This window comes from Myotis daubentonii, chromosome 1 (assembly GCF_963259705.1).
Source record: "Myotis daubentonii chromosome 1, mMyoDau2.1, whole genome shotgun sequence".
Classification (NCBI taxonomy): Eukaryota; Metazoa; Chordata; class Mammalia; order Chiroptera; family Vespertilionidae; genus Myotis; species Myotis daubentonii.
In genome coordinates this window covers 204,495,967-204,520,847 of record NC_081840.1, presented here as the reverse complement: position 1 = coordinate 204,520,847, position 24,881 = coordinate 204,495,967, and the positions used below count along the sequence as shown (strand labels likewise).

Genomic DNA, 24,881 nt, shown 5'->3' with positions numbered 1-24,881 from the left:
AACTAAATATAGTCACCCACACAATTAGTGGCCTGTTTCCTTCATGAGACTAAGTTCCTAGGTCTTGTCTTTGAATCCACAGTGCCTTGTATGGTGACTGGTGCACAGTAGTTGCTTGGTAAACTCTTGGTAAATGACTAGCTGAGATTCATCCTCATACATTAGCAACATGACATTTTCTCATGAATCAGCACATGACACATAACAAAACTAACAGATAACAAACACAGCTGGAGATAAAACCTAATCCGGATATTCTTGTCACTTAAATCATACAGTTTAATAATTGTGCAATTAAACAGTTACTCATTGCCTAAAGAGCATTACTACCTACAGAACATTCTGTACTGAAAAAGGTATGGGTTTGGGGAGGTACAGTTTATATAAGATTTAAAGAATGTCATTAAACTACTGTCAGAAGCACATCTAAATGTCAAGTGAATTGACAGTACTGCTTCAGGTCCTTGTTCAAACTGCCAAGGAAAGAGGTTTGAAACTAAGTCAAGATATGAACAAAATAAGGACAAATGGGAAAATGAAAGTTTTTTGCATACTAGCTTAAACTATTTTAAAAACGGCATTTCTAAGAGGAGCTTTGAGAATAACTGAAATGAAAATCTGAAACTGACCTAGTTTGTACACCCCCTTGGAATGGAATGAAGCTTGTACATTACTAACCACTGGGAAATAGTTGTATTTAACATCAATGTCACTCACAGTCACTGATATCTGTGCAAATGATATTACTAAAATGACCAAAAGACAGCCAACCATACTTTCCTCATAATGCACAGCTGCACTTGTAGGCTTACTTCAGCCTTTTGTTTTGCTTTATTTTCTTTTAAAACATCCTCCTCGGTTATCTCTTGCTGCCCACTAGCGAAGTCCGCCTGCTGACACGGGTGTCTCAGGACGGTAAGAAGATCATCTGCTGTTCCAGAGGCTCATAGTGACCCAGCTCAAGCTCACTTCTTCCATCTGCCTGATGTTCACATTTACTCCAGGAAGAAAGACTCTATCTATATATATAAAAGCCTAAGCAGGGAGAAACTAAGATGGCGGCATAGATAAACACCGGGAAATTCCTGCCTCCCACAACAATTGAAAATCACATCAAAAACACAAAATGGACATCATCCAGAACTTCAGGAAAGCTGGCTGAGTGTAAATTCTACAACTAGAAGGAAAGAAAAGCACACTGAGAGCCAGAGGAGCTGCGGAGGTGGAGTGCAGAGGTACGGGGCCCGCGCGCACGGAAAGGGTCTGGCACCTGAGGACACGGCTGTCTTTTTTAATCCCGAGGGAGACACAAGCTCCCGATGGCTCTGAAATCCGGTTCCGTGAAGTCTCTGGGGACCCAGAACTCATACGGGGAGAAACTGGTCTGTCCGGCAGCGGGCGATCTTGAGGGCGGCTTTCCCTCAGAGGTGCTTGCAGCCATTGCCGGGACACTGGGACTCGCGACTCCTTAGGGTGGGGCTGAGGCTCCGCCATAGCTGTTTGCTCCGCCCTTTGATTCCTTGAGACCCTGCCCCACCCAGGCTGCGGCAGACGCTTTTGCATATGAATGCCCCGGCCATTTGCAACCTGTAATTACCTAACTGCAACCTGGCCAGATAGACCCAGAGCTTCCAAGAGAAGGCCCAAGGCCCCACAGCAGCTTGCATTGCTACACAGCTGAGCATCATCAGGGCACTTCCAAACTCCAAAAAAAAGGAAGGGGAATCTGCAGTTCTCTTCATAGTTCCTGCTGTGTAACCTCAGGCAGAGGCTAAATTAGCACCTCCTTAGATCCAAGAGCCACTGTACCCAGTGGTCAGAGGGGGACCATCCAGATCACAACTCCTCAGATCCATAAGGGACACACTCAGGGTGCAGTCTCAGTGAGCACCAAAGCCCCACTGAAGCAAGTCTTGCCCCAGAAGGGTGTCTCCAGCACAGAAGTTCTCCCACTGCAGACACAGCTAATTCTCACTGCCAATTGGCCTGGAGGTCAATTCCTCCCAGTGATCCTACAACAACCAAGGCATAGCTACAACAAGACTGTGCACAAAGCCCACAAGGGGGTGCACCAAGAGTGTCCACCTCAGGTAACTGGGGAGGCTGAGCCACTGGGCCCTACAGGACACCTAGCACACAAAGCCACTCTATCAACACAGGGAAGCAGCCAAAATGTGGAGACAAAGAAACAGGTCACAGATGGCAGAAACGGAGGAAAGCAAACAACTGGATATAGAGTTCAAGGCCATGTTTATAAGGTTTTTCAAGAATTTTATGGAAACCGCCGATAAATTTAATGAGTCCCTCAATAAGTATACTGAGACTGTGGAGGACATGAAAAAGGACCAACTAGAAATTAAGCATACAGTGACTGAAATAAAGAATAATTTACAGAGATCCAACAGCAGACAAGAGGATCCCAAGAATCAAGTCAAAGATTTGAAATACAAAGAAACAAAAAATACCCAACCGAAAAAGAAAAAATAAAAGAGATTCCAAAAATATGAAGATAGTGTAAGGAGCCTCTGGGACAACTTCAAGCGTACCAACATCAGAATTATAGAGGTACCAGAAGAAGAGAGAGGGCAAGATATTGAAAACCTATTTGAAGAAATAATGACAGAAAACTTCCCCTACCTGGTGAAAGAAATAGACTTACAAGTCCAGGAAGCGCAGAGAACCCCAAACAAAAGAATCCAAAGAGGACCACACCAAGACACATCATAATTAAAATGCCAAGAGCAAAAGACAAAGAGAGAATCTTAAAAGCAGCAAGAGAGAGACAGTCAGTTACCTACAAGGGAGTACCCATACGACTGTCAGCTGATTTCTCAACAGAAACCATGCAGGCCAGAAGAGAGTGGCAAGAAATATTCAAAGTGATGAATAACAAGAACCTGCAACCAAGATTACTTTATCCAGCAAAGCTATCATTCAGAATAGAAGGTCAGATAAAGAGCTTCACGGATAAGAAAAAGCTAAAGGAGTTCATCACCACCAAACCAGCATTATATGAAATGCTGAAAGGGATTCTTTAAGAAGAGGAAGAAGAAAAAGGAACTCTTACCATTTGCCACAGCATGGATGGAACTAGAGAGCGGATAAATACCACATGATCTCACTCTTTGTGGAATATAATGAACAACATAAACTGATGAACAAGGACTGATCCAGAGACGGAGAGGCATTGATTGGACTGTCAGGCTTTGGAGGGAGGGTAGGGGAGGGTGGGGGTAAGGGGGAAAGATCAACCAAAGGACTTACATGCAGGCATATAGGCCTAACCAATGGACACGGACAACGTGGGGGGGAGAGGGGGGAGGGCATGAGCGGGGGGGGGGGGGTAGAGGGTAACGTGGGGACAAGGACACATATGTAATATCTTAATCAATAAAAAATATATTAAAAAAAAAGCCTAAGCAACTGTTTGACCATTCGACCGTTCAACCGGTCCCTATGATGACCACCAGGGGGCAGACGTTCAATGCAGGAGCTGCCCCCTGGTGGTCAGTGCACTCCCACAGTGGGAGCGCAGCTCAGCTGACCAACGGGCGCCAGATGCCAGGCTCATGGCTGGCAAATGCAGCTTCGGCAACATGAGCCTCTCCCGTGGACACTCCCCCTGTGCGCTCCACCCCCAGCCAGACCACAACCGGGATTGGGGCCAGCATTGGGACTGACTGGGCGCGAGCCTGTGGCCGCTTCTCGGTCATGGGCATGCCGGTATCGCCCTAGGACGGGTGCCGGAGACTGCAGCAGAGCGGCAGCAAGCCTACCGAGCAGAGCAGCAGTGGCGGCAGGCGCAGCAGGGCTGGGATGAGCAGGAGCAGTGCAGTGCCCAGCCTAGGCTTGGGCTCCTCCCTGGCTGCCTGCCGCTTCCAGCACTACTACATCCCTCGGGGGATGTTGGACTGATGGTTTCGCCGCAGGCCACGCCGAGAGACCCCACCGGTGCAAGGTGTACCGGGCCTCCAGTTTTGTTTAAAAGACCAATGTTTTTGGAAATTGGTGATAAATATATTAGTTTTGGAGTCACCAGACCTCCTATCATCTGATTTCTATAATTGGCTCATTATAATCCATCAATAAAAACAACTGTATCTATTACATACTATGTTATGTGCTATATGAAGCCATGAACAATTTTATTAAAGAGCTCACCTCCTAGCTAGGCAAATATAGCAATCATATGAAACAGTTCAAGCAAACTACTTCAGGATATTATAAATGATAAATTTTGTAAAGCATACCTTTAAACATTGAAGATGCTGAAAGAAATAAAAGATAATAATAATCATAGCCATACTTACTGGGTACCAAGCATTGTTCCCTGTACTTTATATGAATAATGTAGTTTAATTCACACTATAAGCTTTTCTGGTAGGTTTTATTATTAACCAATTTGTAGATGTGGATTCTTGAGACCCTATTCCGGAGATCCTTGAGATCAGCTTGAATGAGCCAAATATGAAAAATATGGCTAGAGTTTTACTTTGAAGGATGGGGAGTGAAAATGGAGCTTTTCCTCCATGCTCTTGAATTATGGAATCCAAGGTGTACCTTGAATTATTCAGATATTTTTATATTGTCTTTTTCTTAAAAACCCTAATTTTTATATTGTCTTTTTCTTAAAAAGAGCAAATAGCTCTTTAATTTTAGAAATATTCTTGTATCTATGAACACTTTAAAATGAAGAATCATTACAGTAAAAATAAAATAGGCAAAGCTATTAGGTAGATGGGGAAGGAAAGGTAAACAGTGGAAAAATATGCACTTGTAGTTTTAAAAAGTAGCCATTATTATCCTGGGATAGGAGAAAATATTTTACTGTGGAACTTTCTACCTAGCTAAACTTGAACTAATTCGCTACTTCATTAATTGTGCCTCCTTTCCTTCTTGTCCTAGTGAATGATGCTACCACCATCCATCTCATCCTCCATTTCCCTCACCTCACATTTCTAATTAGTCATTAAGGCTTGAGGCTTAAAAGTATAGGGTTTGCTGGCTTGGCCCTGCCACTTACCAGAGAGATGACCTTTGGCAAACTACCTCATCCCTACATATTAACATCTTCCCTGGCTAAAACATGGACAAAAATAGAACATATGTGATATGTTTTAAGAATTAAGTTATATATATAGTAAAAGATCTTATTATTGGAACATAAAAAGCATTCAAAGTATTTTACTATTATTATTGATTCATAGAAATATGAACAAAAGACTGTGTTAAGCTGATCATTTTATATGTATACTAGAGGCCCAGTGCACAAAATTCGTGCATGGAGGGGGGAGTTCCCTCAGCCAGCCTACACCCACTCCAATCGGGGACCCCTCTCACAATCTGGGACCGCTGGCTCCTAACCACTCACCTGCCTGCATGCCTGATCGCCCCTAACCTCTCTGCCTGCCTGCCTGATGGACCCTAATTGTCCTCCCCTGCCAGCCTGATTGAGCCCCCAACTGCTCTCCCCTGCCAGGCTGAACTCACCCCCAACTGCCTCTGCCTGCCTGATCACCCCTAACTGCCCTCCCTTGCCAGCCTGATCTCATCCCCAACTGCCCTCCCCTGCCATCCTGATCTCGCCCCCAATGGCCCTCCCCTGCTGGCCTGATCTCACCCCTAACTGCTCTCCCCTGCTGGCCTGATCACCCCTGCCTCTACCTGCCTGATTGCCCCTAACTGCCCTCCCCTGCCAGTCTGATTTTGCCCCCAACTGCCCTCCCCTGCTGGTCTGATCTTGCCCCCAGCTGCCCTCCTCTGCTGGTCTGATCTTGCCCCCAACTGCCCTCCTCTGCCAGTCTGATTTTGCCCCCAACTACCCTTCCCTGCCAGCCTGATTGCCTCTAACTGCCTCTGCCTGTCTGATCACCCCTAACTGCCCTCCCCAGCCGGCCTGATCTCGCTCCCAACTGCCCTCCCCTGCAGGCCTGATCTCACCCCCAACTGCCCTCCTCTGCCAGCCAATTTGGTTCTGATTGGTCAGTTTCTATGCCAGTCAGCATCAAAAGCTCTGCCTCCTAGGCAGCCATTGGCTTCTCACAGTTGACCCAGATTTGGTTCTGACTGGTCAGTTTCTATGCCAGTCAGTGTCTCTGGGCCTATCAACGGGGCCTGATCAGAAAGGCAGGGCTGAGCCCAGGTGGAGGCCTGGAGAGAAATGGAGGCGGGGCTGTTGGCCAGGCCGGGAGAGAAAGAGAAGCAAGTTCTGATCAACGACTGCCACAGAGGCTATGGATCAGACCCTGCCTCTCTCTCTGCAGGCCTGATCTGCAGCCCTGGAGGCAGTCAGTGCTGAGTCCAGGCGCCCACAGCAGCGCCCGCCATGGCAACCCAGCACTGACTTCCTGTCCAGTCGAGCCTTTGGTTGTAACGACCCTGGCTCTTTATTATGTAGATTAATATCTTCTTTATAGACATAAATAGTATAAAATGCAGTATCAGAGAACAAGCTCTGTACTCACACACAGCTGAATTAATTTAAATATTGGGTTTACTATCTCTGAATATGTCACTTAACAACTAACTGCAAGCCTCAGTTTCTTCATCTCTAAAATAGTTACTGTGAGCTTGAAATTATGCAATATACTGAAGCATATCACATAGTACCTAACACACTTTAAGAGCTCAAGTAATGTTAGTTATTATATCATTATTTTTTCCCCACAAGATTCAATACGTAGGTACACTAATGCATACTTTCCGACTGAATAAGGACCACAGGCTCTATTTTCAAGTGATTTTTTTTTAAAAAAATTATAATTTGATTAAGAAATCTTCCTTTTTATTTTATTGTTACTTATTTTTCAAAATACCCTATTAGTCCAAATCATCTGCATCAGTGAGACAGTAGACACTCTAAGAAGTAGCAAGGGTATGGAAGGATAGAACCACAAGAATGGACCTCAACTCAAACATTGAAAGGACACAGTCAAAGGCAGAATCAGAGTAATGCTGAGTCAAAACAGAACAGCTGCCTTTGCCTGTTGAGATGCTCAAAGACATATTCAAGCTGCCCATAGCTGCTATTAGATCCTGCCAATCGGCCTTTTTCCCTTGCTTCATGAATATTCCATAAACCATAAGCTTTTCAATTCCCAAAGAATAGAAATGGTCACTATAAACCTCTGCCAGGCCATTAACAGTTTGTAGATCCCATACAGTAACAACAGGTCAAACCACTACTGATGTAGCCTCCGAAGGCAATAAGGAGGAGGATTTTAAGCACATTTTAAACATCATTCAAATACGCCAACAGCCATACAAGTTGAAACACATCTCTGAATTAGCAAATTTCACCTATCTGATCAGAATCTCTACTGAAACGCCAAATCTTATAAGATTCCAGAATATTTATTTACACTAACACGTTTTAAAATTTTGCTCTTAACATACCTTTCCCCTTGATTTCCTCCTCCTTATTTATCCTTTTATTTTCTTCTCTCTCCCTCAATTTTAATATATCCTCAACCTTAAAAGTTGAACTTGATATTGAAGCCATTCAATGGCAACTGACACTCCAAAGCCAGCTGTGCTCTGGCAGCAATCTGGAGTCAGGAGGCTGGGTACGCCAACCCATTAATCACTGTCTTTAGAACACAGACATTCTCCAAGTAAACTGCTGAGGAGATCTAAGTCATCACACATATACAGTACACTTGTAGAGGACATAAAGCATACGATGGGTATTTTAACTACATTTATTATAAAATGTCTTTTCAACTTTTAAATGCTAAGACTCTATGCCCTTCACAAATTTCATCTTCTTGATCTTGAGTATGCCATTTGCACACAGCACGTGACCCAATGCTGTCAACAGGAGTTGCTGAAATCAGAGAAGACTTAGCCAATTGGATGTGCTCAGCCAAGCATTTACCAGCAGTGACAATTACTATAGTGAAGAGATACGTTTCAAGGAGCAAATAAAACATTATTGGTTTTGTTCCCACATTTGGAAATTCTGAGAATAGTTTTATTCTGATTAAGTGGCACTTTTAAGTATTTGTAATATTCTACTCTAATACTAATGCAAGGAGTCTCATTACTTTGCAAAAATGAAAAAAGAACTATAGCGATTCACTATAAACAGAAAAAATTATATATGTAAAATGTTTCTACATTTATATCTTTGGAAATGAGCAACTACTGGGTTAAGAAGGAGTTAATAGCTATATGGGAGAGTCAGTATACTTTATAATTTCACCATTACTAAAAATCATAAGTAGAAATATGTTGATCTAAAATTTAAAATTAACCACCAGTGATATAAAGCTATGACATATAGCTTCCAAAGTACATGAGAAACAAAAGAATATGAAAATTTTAGCAATAAAAATACATTACAAACCTTAATATTAAGAAATAATGTTTTAAAATATTATAACCAGACCAAATATAATTAGAAGCTAAAGGGATTATATGGGGGGGGGAAGTTATTTTATGATTAAATGCATAGACTAATATAGAAATGGAGCAGTTATAAATCTTTACATGTTGAGTGTCACGTATCAAAGTGTATAAAACAAGAATAGTTAAAATACAAAACAAACATAAATAATCATAATATTAGTTAAGAAGATTTTTCATAGCATTTTTGGTATTTGAATGATTAAGAAGAGGTGACTGATTAAGAGGGTGATATAATGATGTTTTAAGTAAAACTGATTTAATAACTAAAATTAACTCGTTTCAAATTGCCATTAAACATTTATAAGCTTTCAGCGTAGCTCAGGGGGTAACAAAAATATCAATAACATTCAAATCTACACAGGTAACATCTCTGAGCTAGACATAAACAGTGGAGCTAAATAAACAAAATCCCATTTGGAAACTTTAATATTTTCTTCCCAATAATTCTTAGCTTATAGAGAAAACCAGTAACATAATTGAAGAATATTTCACAAATAATTATGATAATATAGAAAGTTATGAGTATGGTCAAAACTATATGCAAAGGAAATCTCATTGTAATAAGAGAAACTTTATTATTAAATAAAAAGCCATGAAAATAAGTAAGAATTAAACTCAAGAAGCTAGGTAAAAGAGCTAACAGAATTAACCTGAAATTAAACAAATAAATATATCCAAGAATTGATATGTTTTAAAAAGGGTTATCTCACTCATATGTGGGATATACTGATCAACATAATTTGATGAACAAGAATAGATTCAGAGACAAGTGGCAGGGGGAGGGGAGGTTAGAGAGCAACCAGAGGGCTTGTATGCATGCATATTAGCATAACCAATGGACACAGACACTGGGGCAGTGGGAGCTTGTCCAGGGTGGGAATGGCTGGGGGGTGGGTCAATGGAGGGGGGGAGGGCAGAGACATATGTAGAACTTTAGACAATAAATAAATAAATAAATAAATAAATAAATAAATAAATAAGGAACAGTAAATAGAATTATTCTACCAAGATCTCAAATCAACAAAGGAAAGCAAATAAGAGTAAAAGGCAGAGAGGGCTACCTATGGGGAATGGGAAAGAGAATAATCAGGGTTTTTAACTGAAAATAGTATACAAAATCCATTCTAATAATTTTGAAAATCTTGATGAAATGAATTTCTTTAGAAGAAAATGTAAATAAGCTATCCAAACTTTCTCAATGGGATGGTAGTAATTTTCCTACCAGCTCATATGCCATTCTAGAAGAATCAGCACCCAGGGCCTTCTAGGGGCAGAGTTATAAACTGTAGGACCCAACAGTTAATCCCTGCCCGAGTGAACACCAAACCTAATTTGTTAAACTGCCGTCTTCTCTCGGAGGACTTACTTCCTGATCACCTGTATGCTGAACAAAATCCCCTCCTCCTCATACTACCCCAGTATTCTTTCAGAGTGTCTTAGCACTACTATCATCTAACACTCCGAGTGCTTTATTATTTATCATTTTAAAATATCATGTCTCCTTTTCTTTGTCTTACATACTTACATGCAAACTCCGTAGTGTAGGATATTCTATTGGGGGTGAGGAGTGTATATTTTTGATTCTCAGACCATAAACAGGGTCTGGTACATCATTGGTATTAAATGTCTATTTGTTAAATGAATAGGGGGTGGGGGGAGAAAGAATGAATGAGCAAGTAAGAGAATGAGTTATTACCTACAGAGAATAAAGTTGATGATTTATATACATTTGGATTTGGGCACATACAAACAAAAGGAGTTTTAGACTATTTAGACTTCCATTTGTGGCAACGACAATAAAGCTGTGTATAAATGACCACAGACATTGCTGATCCAAGAAAGAAGCTGAATGAGCGAGAGTGAAAGAAGGAGAGCAGAACATCCCAGGAGGAGGGGGAGGGGAGGGTGAAGAGGATGGGGAAGGGGAGGTAGGGGGCTTCCTGTTTGCTTTCTTACTTTCATGATGATCTTGCTGTTTGTACAACTGGAGTCCGTAAGGAAAACATCACTTTAAGGTTTTTTTGTGTGTTTTTTTAATCACGTAAATGTCCAATGTGAATTAGAGTAGCTCTTGTTTGTTTCCACATCCTTTGGCTCTGTCCCTTGACAAGAAGATTTCTCAATCTTCCATGTACGTCAACTACAACTCTAGGTCTTCCTATTTATAGGTTTTATTTCCTTATGTAATACAAGGGCACAGGCTCTGCCCAGCCCCATGGGATAGTTCTCACATGTTCAGAACCACTGCTTTACTCTGTTCAGTGAACTCTGTTCAAAGCACATTTCCAACCCAGTCTAAGATAAGCACAGGTTCCTCTTAATAGTATACAGAAGATGCTGCCCCTTTCTCTGAAAAACCTTTAATGTTGAAAAGAACTTTCAAACAACCAGCACCATCTGGCTCTTCCAAAGCTATTTAATCTTTAAGTCATTAATCATAATTATAAAATTAAAATTTATAATTATCCCTTCATATTTCCCTGGATTTTTAAATGTCTTACAAATTGTCACTGGTATTTCAAGTTTTCATCCCCACCCCCCACCCCCACCCCCGCAATGTAAATGTAACCAAGAAACTCAAATCTTAAAAGGAAGGAAATTGAGTCAAATACCTGCAGGGGTGCTTCAGGGTGCATTGCTCTCAGCAATGGAGCAGCTGTCATTTCCTGGAGAGCTTTCGATGTCTTCTTTTTGGCTTTTTCTATTTGAATATTGGTAAAATAATTGACAGCAGCAAACTCAATAAGGGCGGAAAATACAAAAGCAAAGCAGACAGCTATGAACCAATCCATGGCAGTGGCATAGGACACTTTGGGCAAAGAATGCCGTGCACTGATGCTCAGTGTGGTCATGGTGAGGACTGTGGTGATTCCTTTAAAGCAAAAGAGCAAAGAGACAAAATACTTCACCATTACTTCTCTGCAAAAACAAACAGAACAAAGAGGGTGGGGTGGGTGGTGGGGTAACAAACTTTATAATTCAAACCGAATCATCTTTGATGGAAGAGACTAATCCTAGTGGTTCAATGGAATTAGAATGGGCTTTTCCATTGTTGGCTCAGTCTGCCTTTGATTAAGTTATGAAAACTCACTTGATACCAACCTATTGGGTCTGCCATATTGATTAAAAGTATATAAGGCACCTAGTGTAATATTGTATCTGAGCCAACATACCTGAGAAACTCCACACACACACCTACTAGGAAGTGCTACTCATTGAAGCACTGATTCTCAACCAGGAGTAGCAAGTTGGTAGCATGGAATATTGGGGCATTTTTTGGGGTAGGCATGGTCCATTGCTATTGAGACTCACTACCAGAAAAAAAACACAAATTGTAGATTCTTATCATTTTTAACTAAATATTACCTATTGAATTAAAATAATACATTTACTAGTTGTGAAAGACAATTTATATAAAACAATAGATGTATATTCCTGAACAAATAGATTTATAGAACATTTTGGTATTAAAAATATTAAACATCTACCACCCACCACTTTATGATTGGGAGGAAAATATTTACAACAAGAATAGAGGTACTTCCCTTTCATCCGTAGGCTCCTAAAGAATTTCACCCCCAGAAGAGCCTTTTCCTCAATCTGGAAAAAGGTTAGTCCCTATTCTCAATGGAAAAATTCTGCTTGCCACTGAAACTATAGAGAAATGAATTATTTAAGGATGTTAGTATTTTTACAGTAGTTGTACCTTTCTTTATCATTGTCTATCTTTATATCTAACCTGTATTATCTAGTTAAGCTTGGATATTTCTCTGGGGATTTACTAAACCCATTCTATATATTGTGTATAATTGCTCCATAATTGACACGCCGAGTTGTTTGGGGATGATGATAATGATGACAACAATGATGATGATGGAGGCATCTAAACTATATATTCCAATCCATGCCTATCCTTGCTGAAAGCCAAACTATATATGTTAGACTGAAGAGATTATGAGCCTCATACAACAATAAAGGAATAACAGTATTTTTATTTGGGGAGAAATTATCTTGTCTTCTCAGATCAGCATTTAATTATACCTGCCTTGTATTGTTTCTTAGTTGTTCTAACTTTATTGGATGTAGCCTCTGTGAGAGCAAACGTGTCTAATATTGCTCCAGGATTTACCATAATATATATCATAGTGCCAAGCACATGATAAATGCATAGTAAATAAAAACTCATTTTTTTTCAGCTCCTCACCAATCCATTTTCTCTCCAGTCCCTTCTGAATTGTCAATGTTTAGAACATGAAAAATTAGAACACTGTGCAGTGTATGAGCTATGGATCTTAAAACAATCCATAAACTATATAGTGAATGGAATTGGAGAATTTGGTTGTATTCCCTTTTAAAAACCATTTTGTGTTATTTTTAGCATTTTATTAGTATAAAATAGATTTTAAAATGTTTTTTTGGTCAAACATAAATCTCTATGAAAATGCAATATTATGAATTTACTGGAGTTCGTTTCAGAAAAAGACCTTACAAAGTTAAGGCCTCCTTTTTAAATCTCAGGAAAATGGCATCATTTCCATGCTGGCTGGGAGATGCATTGAATAAATCCTAAATTAGTTTTGAAAAATTTTAGCCACAAAGTTTAAAAATAAATTAATTTATCTTCTTATTCATAATACTTTAAGTTTAATGGCCTATTAAGTGTTCAAGAAAATTCGACAACTTTCTTAGGTATATTTCCTCTAACATCATAGAAATTATGCTGAAAGCAGTAGAAAATAAAATATGAAGAGTACAGCTTAATAAGAATACTACCCAGAACTCATAAAATTCTACAGAGATCATAATGTAACAACAACAACAAAAAGATCCTAAACAATAAAACTGAATATAAGCAACTTAGAACTCCCTCATGTTGCTTTGAACATTTTTTGGGGGGTGGGATAGGGGGAAGGGATAAAACAATTTATCCTGAGGACCAAAAGTAGTGCTCTTCTTCTTCTCCTGCTGTCGTAGGAAGAAATTACCTTATTAATGTTGAGCAAGCAGAATACTAATGCAATTATTGAGCCATGAATAGAAAAATGACATTCTGATTGTTAAGGGGTAAACCATCAAGTTCAGGATGTTAAATGATACTATGGCCATCAGTGCAAAAAAAATGTTGGATATGTGGCCACTTTCTAATTCTATTTCATTATTTCGAGTCAACTTGATTTTAAAGTTTGTGGAGTAGCCCTCCAAATAGTATGGCTCATATTTTATGACTGGTGCCACAATTAGGATAGTGATTGGCATAAACAATTGGCTAAATATTTGAAGTGTCCATCTCTTTAGATATTAAAAAGTTCTCTCTGCCAGAAGTTCAAATTTAAAGAACGCCCAGCATGACAGGGATGTGCTTCTTCCACCTGCCTTAGGTGAAGCATTTGGTTAAATAAACACCAACAGAAAAAGAAACAGAAGCCAACCCTTCAGCTCAGAAGCCATGCTTTTGCTGTATCTAGAAAGATAGTGCATCTGTTTCAATGGCTTAGCTGGCATTTACCCTTGAAAACATTTCAATAACCATAGAATATTTTTGACACATTCAAGTATTGATGCCAGTCCGTTTTTAGAATGCTGAATATGCACTGCATTGGCTGGTCCAGGAGCTGGGAGAAGACGTGTGTGAGTAGGCTAAGGCTATACCCAAGAGCAAAATTCTGGCTGCTCACTCCTAGAAAAATGAACTGGTAATGACTTAGATATGCCAGTTGGCATTTATCCAGGTTTAATGTTTTACTATACTGGAATAATTAGAAAACTTAAAGGCATACAACTTTGGAGATAGAAGGCCTTTGGAGAAAATTAGCTCACTATACTTCTCATATTTACACAGATTGGTTTTATGTGTGTATGTTTTTGTTTTTTGTTTTTGAATTATCTTTAATGAATACCTGACCCAGCAAATTCTCCTCTTGAGCAAAAAGGAAAATAAGAGTTAGGGAAGATAAATACAAGCCTGGAATTTTTTACCTAACTCTCAAATGAAATAGATTGCTAATGCCCCTCAATACTTAAAACTTAACTTTCTTAGAAAAATACCATCCCAGAGCCTCAATGAATAGTCTAATTATTACCATTGTGACATATCTTAGGTTTTTGAAGACATACTTGTTGGGCATAATTTAGCTGGTCAATCAAAACCAAAAAATATCTTGGCACATGAGCATAAGACAGAGGCAAATGTCACATATTAAGTTGAAAAGGCTACCCACAAAGTATTTTCTGCTTATATCCATACAATCTCCACTCAGCAGCTCTGGAATTTTCCACAAGCCACAATGATAGTTCCTGAAATATTAATATTATTTTTACTAGGAGACGTTAAGGGACTAATTTGGTGCTCAGCTTTACCTACCCCCTGTAAAGGCAGAATGTCAGAGTAGAAATGGCAGAGAAATTGTCTTGGGTCCATCACTTTTAAGTATATGACTTCATAAAAGTTTCTTCATCCCTCTGAGTCATTTTTCTTATTCATAAATATTAATAAAGCCTACTCGCTGAGTTATTGTGAAGATGAAATAAGATGTCTCCTATCAGCGTATGGCAAATCTTATAATCATTATTAATAGAATTGCCATTATCTTTACTGTATGCTAATTAATTTCCTTACAGGGTCTTCTCTGGAGAGGAAATGCTGGGTGGGTGCAGCTGTGATCAATGCTATCACTCCCCACAGCACTGAACGTTTTTATGACTTGGGGATATACTGGACAGAACAGTGGCTACCAGTTTGTAGCCAACCAAGAAACTTTCAAAACTTATCGAACACTAACAATGACATACAGAGAACCTTCACATTATAGCGTCAAGTTGTGATTCTCAAATGAGGCAGGTGGCAGCATGGTTGCCATAATAATAAATGATACTCAAATAATATTTACTGTCAGGTAGGCACTGTTCCAAGGGCTTTATCCAAATTAACTCATTTAATCCACATGGCAGCCCTCAGGATCGCATCCTGTTTTGACACATGAGGAAACAGGCAGAAGTAACTCATTGAAGGATCACAGCTAATCCGTGGTAGACCATGGGGTTAGAACCTAGGCTTCTGGATCCAGAGAGTCTGCCCTATGACACCATGGCCTCTTCATCAGAGGCACCAATAATGGGTCAGTCTTTTCTGTTCTAGAAATTCTTTAGGACCATAAAAAATGAAAATACTATGTGCACAAGTGATTTGATTTTTAATGATGACAGTTCCTGAAATGTGAATATTATTTATACTAGGATAAGTGAAGGGACAGATATGGTGATCAGCTTCACATCCTTCCTACCAGGTCAGGCTGCCTCTCCAGTTAGTGTGAGCACTATATTAAATAAATAAGATAACTTAGCAGAGTGCCTGTTGATACACTACAGAACAATGTTTTCTTTAAAAAAACAATTAAAAGTCAAGGAACTCAAGTCAGAACAAAATTAACCTCCCCTACATAAGAGAAGTATGGGAGAGAGTCACTAAGATGTTCTAAGGGCTCCATACATCCTGTATATAATGAGCACTGCATGTAAATCTAAATTCTCACTAGTCTGTGAAGAAGAGATGTATTGTCACAATTTTATGGGTGGAGAAAATAAGTGGCAGATTGCAGTTTGGACTACTATTGTAGTCCCAGACTTAGATTTGTTGCTTTCTCTCTCCCACACCTATTTTTTTTTCTTTTTTTTTTCTTTATTGATTAAAGTATTACATATGTGTCCTTATCCCCCTATTGCCACCCACCCCTCCCCACCCATGCCCTCACCCCCCTGGTGTCTGTGTCCATTGGTTAGGCTTATATGCATGCATACAAGTCCTTTGGTTTATCCCTCCCCCGACCCCACCCTCCCCTACCTTCCCTCTGAGGTTTGACGGTCTGATCGATGCTTCTCTGTTTCTGAATCTGTTTTTGTTCATCAGTTTATGTTGTTCATTATATTCCACAAATGAGTGAGATCATGTGATATTTATCTTTCTCTGACTGGCTTATTTCGCTTAGCATAATGCTCCACACCTAATTTTAATAGTTTAAATGTATTCAACGCTTGCAATGTGCAGTTACTCTTTAATTCTCACAACTCTATGTATCTTGTGGTATTATACAAGCTCACTGCCTTCCTAAGATCACACCCTGGCCCCCATCAACCCTTCTGGGAGTTTCCCCAGTAAGATTTCAATGCCTTTTCTAAGATTAAAGGTGTGTGGGTGGGTGGGGGCTGCCTATGGAAAATCCCCATAGTCAAGTCCACTGAAGAAACTATGACTCCTCATCATTTGTTTTCTACAGGATGGGGAAGTGGGATGAAAAGCTCCCAGGCCCCTCCCTAGCTCCTTCTCACCAGCATCCCTTCAGCTCTCAGTGATAAAGGCTATTACATCAGGGCTTTGACTCTACCAAGTAGAAAAGGCAGGGGGAGATTGGTATCTCTTGTGAGAACTGTTCTTCCATTCCAGAGAAATTCTGATTTTTTTTCCTTCTAATATCACTATTGAATGCTTCCACTACTCACAATCAACAGAAAAATAATGAAGAAATATATTTAATCAGGTAAATAGCATAACTAATTTTATTTAAAAGCATGGCTGATATAGAAAAGATTTATTTAACAGCTATAAAATTTAAAACTCCTATATTCTGGACTTCATATAGTTTAGAATATAATATATAAAAAGCCACCTTAAAAACAAAAAAAAATGTTCTGTTTAAAAAAATGTAGATAGGTAACAATGAGCTAATAACCTAAGCATATACCTTCCAACTCAATGCATTTAAACCATTTGCATTTTGTTCCTCTTCATTAAAAGGCAAATGATTCTAGACTTTCATATTCATTCAGCCATGACTTTTGTTTTATTTTAAGCTCCCAGTGCATTTCATTTTAACACCTATATATAATTTTAATTCAATTACATAGCATTAGGCTAGGAGCCCAAGAATACCACCAATAATGAAACTATATCCAGATTCACACTCTTCACTTTCCTGCTCTCAATAAGGGAAAACTGATGGGCCCCAAAGAAAGGGATGAACTGCCTATATCCGCTCAAGCCTTATTACTTTGTATTGGCTGGATAAGAAATGAAAGCTTATATGATTCTTTACTCAGCACAGTCTGATATATTACTGTTTAATATTTTCTTAGAAATTATATCTAAAAGCTATTCCCATGAAATCATGAGCAAATATAATATGAATAAAAATACACAAGAAATGAATTTCAATTACCAAATACAGTCCTAGCTGGAACGGATTCCTTATTTATCCAGAATGAAACTTGTGAAAGAATCACTGTCATAATACATGGAATGTACGTCTGAATCATAAAATAACCCATCTTTCGTCTGAGGTGGAAGTATACCGTCATAACAACATATTCACCTACAAATAAAACATAATGAAAATGTATTATTGGTCCTGCAGCTATTCAATGGCTTCCAAACCATATTTTAGACTAACAAAAAGCATTCTAGGCAAAAAAAAAAAAAAAAAATCTGTTGTGCACAGCAAACAAACATGGAGAAATATACAGTTCCTAACTTGGGGGTGGGGGGACTATATTGTATATCATTATGTAGAAAAGCACTTTTGTTCTACATGGTGATTAAGCAATTTAAGAAAGTAAGCTATAACTTTCAAAAATTTCTTATAGTGCTTTCTATTTTAAAGGCCTAGTACTATGAAAGCAATTAGATTTCATTTCCAACATCTTTTGAGAGAAAATTTAGACCTAACTTTAAATCACTGGAAAATGAAAATACATACACCTAAACCTTAAATTTAAAAATAATTTAAATACACAGATAAACATTTTATATATACATACTAGTATGCTGCTTTATTGGCTTAGTTTTAGGAAAGAACTGTATTTCTCAATGTTATACATATGTATACATATATAGAAAAAGAGACATAGATAACATAGAGCCATATATAACATTCCCAAGTTCAGGAATATTTTATTGACATTTAGACAAAAATCTAAAAAGCTAATAAGGAAAACAAACCATAAGATTTCTTGAGTTGATAAATTTTTTAATGTTACATCTAAAAGGAACATATTAAGAGAGACTTAGGAGTCAGTAGCCTCATTCTCAAACTGTGAAACCAAAGATTCAGAATCCTCAAATCTCACTTGTTTTCAATTCCACTTGCAGGCTAGAAAATAAATGTTTTCAAAAATACTTTTTCCTGGCAATATGTTCATGTAAGAAATAGTTTCAGAACAAGCAATAATCAGGCAATTTTTCCCATTAAATATAAAGACTAAATCGTATGATTCTTTCCATTCACATTTTAAAAGCAAATACAGACCAAGAATCACTGAGAATAATCATCCATCTACCCATGTGACATCTTTAACATATACCCTCAATGTATTTTGTAACTAAGCTTTATATTTTGCTTTTACTTTGGTAAAGAGAGGGAAAGCAGCACCACAAAATTGGGCAAGATAAAAAAAAGATTTTGGAAAAGCATCAATAAAACAGGAAAAGCCAGTGTCCACACATCAGGGGTCAGGATTCCTGTCTCAGAATTCTGTTGAAAATAATGTTAATATAATTGATTACTGGCTTTTGTTTCTGAATAAGAAAATCAACTCACATCTCAATAACTCAGATTTTAAACTAAAAATATAAATTTAAAAATTCTGAACTATGATTTATGCCTCAACTCTATTCCTAGAATATTTTTGTTGTCCCACCCCGAAAAACACTAGATATTTCCATTAAAAAGCTAGGACAAAACTCCATTGCTATTAACTTTAATCGTTAAAAGATCTCACCCGTAATGGATTTGATGGTTTCACTTGATACGGTTTGCCCAATCAAGTCATATTGAACTAAGCTGGAAGATTCCTTGGGGACTTCTACTGATTTCTCGGGACCTTTTGTCCAGGTATAAATCATCTCACTCTTCGGGTAAGCATCTGAATAAGAGCACAGAATGTGATTAGAGTCCGTACTCCTTTCTCCTCAGCACTGATTGATGGTAAACACTCTTTAAGAATATTATACTTGTTCAAGAAAGAAGGAATAAATGAAAACAACAGTCATTATGACTTATTTAAACATGTTCAAGATTTAGAACACTGTAGGTATTAAATAAATAGCTTCTGCCTATTTATTTTATGCCAAAGAAATTGAAGGAGGAGAGACTAAAAGTAAAGCAACTATAATGCTATATCTGCATCGATGCACTTGGATATGTTTCCCTACTAATAAGCAGTTGAAAAGCAGAAATAATAACCCCCCCCCCCCAAAAAAAAGCAGCCAAATAGCTACTTCTTTCCATTCCAATTCACTTCCAATGCTTGACCAATATTAACTCTTCTGTCCTAATACAACTCTGCCAATTAGATACGTATGAAAGGCTGCCTGTAATAATGCAACAAAAACAAAATAAACCCTACTGTTGGGAGAGCTCTCCAGGAGGCACCTATTCCAGACTCTGCCTTTGGGCAATACCCATGCTGTCTGGCTATGCGGTTTGTAAAGCTCTTCAGGGAATATAATTACACAACCAGCTCCACTACCTTTAAACTCTTACAATCAGGACATTTTTCCTTCCATCTTCAACAAATCCCTCCCAGCAGCAATTTAAGCCCATTTTCTATTATTCGATGTTCAATGTAAATGGAGACCAGCTGCTTGCTTACCAGTCTGCCCAGAACAGAAAGCCTGGCTCACACACAAGTAAGTTCAAAAGAACCAAGATAAATTGTGTACTACGCTCCACAAACCTTCCTAAAATGGCTCAAGCATAGTAGGTCCTCGGTGGAATTATTTAATTCTATAAAAGGAGTTGATACCTAGGGAAACCATCTTTACAAAAGACTTTGCAAAACAAACAAACTTGTGCTGTCATTTAGCAGTATATAGTCATGTCTCAATATTGATCTCCTGGAGTGTAGTCATGCTTACTCATACATTACAAGTGCCCCAATACTATGTTCCTGCCCCTGATATTTTAAATCAGGTAGCCTTCTCTGGGCTAGCCTACCTTGCTAGACTAATCTTTTTCTTAATGATTTAATATTTGAAGCCAGTTGGGGGGAGAGGGGTGCATGAAATAGGTGAAGGTAATCAAAAGCTATATCTCTCTTTTTAATTCCAAATCTGAAAAAAATCAACTTCCAAGGAGTAATTTCTTTATTTTGTGCATGCCTTTATCAATTACCAACTATGTTCAAGTCACTCTGAAGAGTACAGTGGGGCCTTGACTTACGAGTGTCCTGACTAACAAGTTTTTTGAGATACCAGCTGTCTCTTGGCCGATTTTTTGCATTGAGTTGATAGAGTAATTTGAGTTAACGAGCTCCTTAATGAGCTTGGTCTCTTGTAAGTCAAGGCCCCACTGTACTTTCTATGAGAACCCGCAGGGGGGGGGGGGGGAGTGGGGAGGTGGAATTGGGCGGAAAAGATAAAACCCTAGATAAGAACTATCTGGGTGAAATATAAATTATTATAGCTCAAATGAATTTTAATTCTGGCCCCAGTTAGATCAACTTGTCTGTCTATGTATTTTTCTGTTTTCATCTTCTGTCACCGAGTTACTGGTCAGGGAGCAAGCGAGTCTCTTTAGCTTCAAGTTCATCCACTGAGTATTGTGCTTACCAGAGGTTATAAAAAGAATGGTGACTGCTGATTCTCATTAAGTGAAGCAATGAGCAATGATAACAGCAGGCAAGTTTCACAATCAGTGCGACTAAGAATCTGAAGCAATAGTAAAAACCAGCATCTATTTTTGGCAAATTCTGATTAAATCAAATATTCGAGGCAGACATTAGAAGAGGCAATCAAATTTTGCTGCCATTTCAGAGAAGGGAACTTAGGGGAAAAGAATTCTATATTCTTTCCTATTCATCCTCTTGCTTTCACTTCCACAATATATCCCAAATCCATCAATCTCACACCTTTTCCTCTAGTACCATCTGATTCTAAGCCAGCCGTGGGCAAACTACGGCCCGCGGGCCAGATCCGGCCCATTTGAAATGAATAAAACTAAAAAAAAAAAAGACCGTACCCTTTTATGTAATGACTAGGGGCCTGGTGCACGAAATTCGTGCACTGGGTGTGTGTGTGTGGGGGGGGGAGTGTCCCTCAGCCCAGCCTGCCCCCTCTCACATACTGGGAGCCCTCAGGCGTAGACCCCCATCACCCTCCAATCGCAGGATCGGCCCCTTGCCCAGGCCTGACGCCTCCGCCAGAGGTGTCAGGCTTGGACAGGGGACCCCCAGCTCCCCGCGGTTGCAGGCTCCGCCCCTGCCCAGGTCTAACGCCTCTGGCCTAGGCGTCTGGCCCGGGCAGCGGGGACCCGCAGCTGCAGCGGCCCCGCGATCGTGGGCTTCGCTTTAGGCCCAGGCAAGGGACCCCTAGCTCCCGGGACTGCCAGCTTCGACCGTGCCCAGCTCCCATCGCTGGCTCCAACCCTACTTCCTGCTATCACTGGCCAGGGCGGCAAAGGTGCCTGATTCTCTGATCATGGCTGGGGGGCAGGGCAAAGGCGGCCCCAGGGCCGCCTTTGCCCTCCCCCCAGCTCTTAGCTCCCCCCTGGGTTTCCGATCACTGTCAGTGGCAGGGGGCTTCTTCCTGCTTTCCCTTTCGCCTCCCTGCTTTGTGCCTACATATGCAAATTAGCCGCCATCTTGTTGGCAGTTAACTGCCAATCTTAGTTGGCAGTTAACTGCCAATCATAGTTGGCAGTTAATTTGCATATAGCCCTGATTAGCCAATGAAAAGAGTATCGTCGTACGCCAATTACCATTTTTCTCTTTTATTAGATAGGATGTTTACTTTGAATTTATATTAGTTCACACAAACACTCCATCCATGCTTTTGTTCCGGCCCTCTGGTCCAGTTTAAGAACCCATTGTGGCCCTCGAGTCAAAAAGTTTGCCCACCCCTGTAAGCCATCTCAATCTTTGATTATACTAAAACAATAGCCTCCAAATCTTCTCTGCTTTTATTCTCTGGCCTCTCTACAATCCATTCTCCATAGAAAAGCTAAAGTGAAATTGTGAAATGTTAGTCAAAGGACACCACATCCCTTCGTTAAGCCCTCCAAAGGCACTACATTACTTGGCCTTGCCTACAAATCAGACCAATCTCCTACTATACTTTTTGTCATGCTTCAGCCACTTTGAAACTAACAATGCTGCTTATATTTTTCTAACCTATGTCATGTCAGAAAGCCCTGACCCATCTTTGGCCTTTTTCTTTTCAAGTCTGCCATAGAGGACTCTGCTTGTAACAGAACAAAACAAAACAAACAAAATAGTTTATGACTTGTTATGTTATACCACCAACACAGGAGTTCAGAGGTCTAAATTTCACACTAACCATTACCTAGGCTATCTGCAGAAATAAGGTTTTGGTTTTGGGGGGAAAGATGATTGTTTTGACTTCTTTACTTAAATATATTAGATAACAAACAGTCTCCTAAAAGTCAAATTTTGTACAGTTGTTGTCATGGACAAAAATTTAAATATAGGATTATGTAAAATTATGCAAATATATAGCTATCCGCTTACATGAGATAATGATTAACACTAACAAAATTTTTATTATAACTTACAACTCCCAAATTTCAAAGGGCATGCATGACCATCCATGGGGAAATCCACCAATCTCATGGGACACTCCGCACTTATGGTGAGTCTATGATGGAAAATACAATTAGAATCAATTTTTTCTCTAAAAATAAAATTATAGAATCTTAAAAGGAAGGAAGGAAAGAAGGAAGAAAGGGAGGCAGACAGGCAAGAATGAAAAGAAGGAGGGAGAATAAAGATAAAAAGGGAGTAAGGAAAAAAAAGACTACCTCATTGTGTATAAAATAGTGCCATTTCTCATAATTCTAAAAAGCTTATTTGGGGCTGTCATATTATGTGAGACAGACTTCTTTCCATTCCTGAAGAAAGTATCAGGAGTCCATACTTTTGTTACCATCATGTTGTTCAATCTCAAAATTTCAATGGGACCATCATATTTTAGTCTTTTGTCAATCCATGTCTGTCTGAAGAACACATCCATTGTGTATTCCTAAGAAAAGTAGTTTGTGACATATTCAAATAACAGATGATTACACATAAATATACAAAAAAATGAATTAAATTCTAGTCTCTTTCCCACTCATATAAAAGACTGCCCAAATAAAAACTAAATTAATAGCAGCAGAAACTTCCTTAAATCAATGGAACAAAAAGATTTTCAACAATTAAAGCATGTTATACTAGTATCCATACATTTATTAGATAAATTACCATACATATTAATCATTCACAAATAATAACTATAGCCCTGGTTGGTGTGGCTCACTTGGTTGAGCATTATCCTGTGCACTGAAGGTTGGGGGTTAATTCCCAGTCAGGGCACATACCCAGGTTGTGGGCTCCATCTCCACTAGGAGGTGAGCAGGAGACAACCTATCAATGTTCCACTCTCACATCATGATTCTCTCCTTCTCCCTTCCTCTCTCTCTAAAAAAATCAATAAAAATATTTTTTAAAAATAATAATCTATAATAATAAAAGTGTAATATGCTAATTAGACCAGACAGCCAAACGACCTTCCGGACGAAGCCAGGCTGCAAGGGCTGAGCTCCTTGCACGAATTTCATGCATTGGGCCTCTAGTAAATATAATAAAACTGCCAGCACCAGGTAATTATAGTTGCACTTTGCTTTAGACCAGGTAGCAAAATTAGTGACTGTGTAACAAATATCATTGCACAATGAACCATAAAATTGTCAGCATGTCTTTAAGACAAATTAAAATATATGAATAAACTTTATGCTCATAAAATTTATTAACCCTTTGTATACCATAAGCATCTATAGATGCTTTAAAATCATTTTTTTGTGAGCATTTGCAACTGAAAATGTTCAAGAACACCTGAATTGTGAGTAATATATTTATTTTTATACTATTCATTGCAAATTGATTTTTTAATTATATTCAAAATATCGTGGCATGTGAAGCTGGTTTCTGTTTTGGACGCATGGCAGTTAACTGGTTAAAATTAGTCCAGGAGCCTCAGAGTCAAGTAAAAAAGTTAAGTGGTCAAAATGTTTGACCTTGAAACAAAACATATTTAATATTAGCACAATTGAATGGATGAATTCATCTTGACCAGTGCTTGGTGTTCTAAGTTCCTTAAACATGAGAGAAAGCAAGGGAGAGGAGGGGCGGATGGGGATGGGGAATGAGCCATTGAGCCAACATGGAACACTAAATGCAATCAGGACTACAATATAAAGTTTCATACCAAAACTAATTGCAATCACTACTTTTCTCCCCTTCAAAAATTTTCTAAGGGAAAAGAATACTACGTACAAGGTTGTGTCATGGAGACCAGTAACAGGAAAGTTCTTTTCTTTGTTGAGAATGACTCCAAGCCAAAAACTCCAATGTTAGAGCTAAAATGCAAATTCAATGTCTTACTTCTTATAAACTTCTGAGCCTAATTAGGCTGTTCTTTGACTTTCTAG

The 24,881-nt window shown here is 39.0% G+C and overlaps 1 protein-coding gene across 1 annotated transcript in view; it reads right to left on the bottom strand.

Annotated features, from left to right (window-relative positions):
• Positions 1 to 24,881, bottom strand: part of GABRA4 (gamma-aminobutyric acid type A receptor subunit alpha4) — a 72,400-nt gene that overhangs the window by 31,262 nt on the left and 16,257 nt on the right. The window contains exons 4-8 of the mRNA XM_059671943.1: positions 23,214 to 23,434; positions 22,968 to 23,050; positions 19,177 to 19,320; positions 17,619 to 17,771; positions 11,022 to 11,281 (exon numbers count right to left, since the gene is read on the bottom strand). Coding sequence (XP_059527926.1) covers positions 11,022 to 11,281; positions 17,619 to 17,771; positions 19,177 to 19,320; positions 22,968 to 23,050; positions 23,214 to 23,434 — 861 coding nt within the window. The remainder of the gene's footprint in view (positions 1 to 11,021; positions 11,282 to 17,618; positions 17,772 to 19,176; positions 19,321 to 22,967; positions 23,051 to 23,213; positions 23,435 to 24,881) is intronic.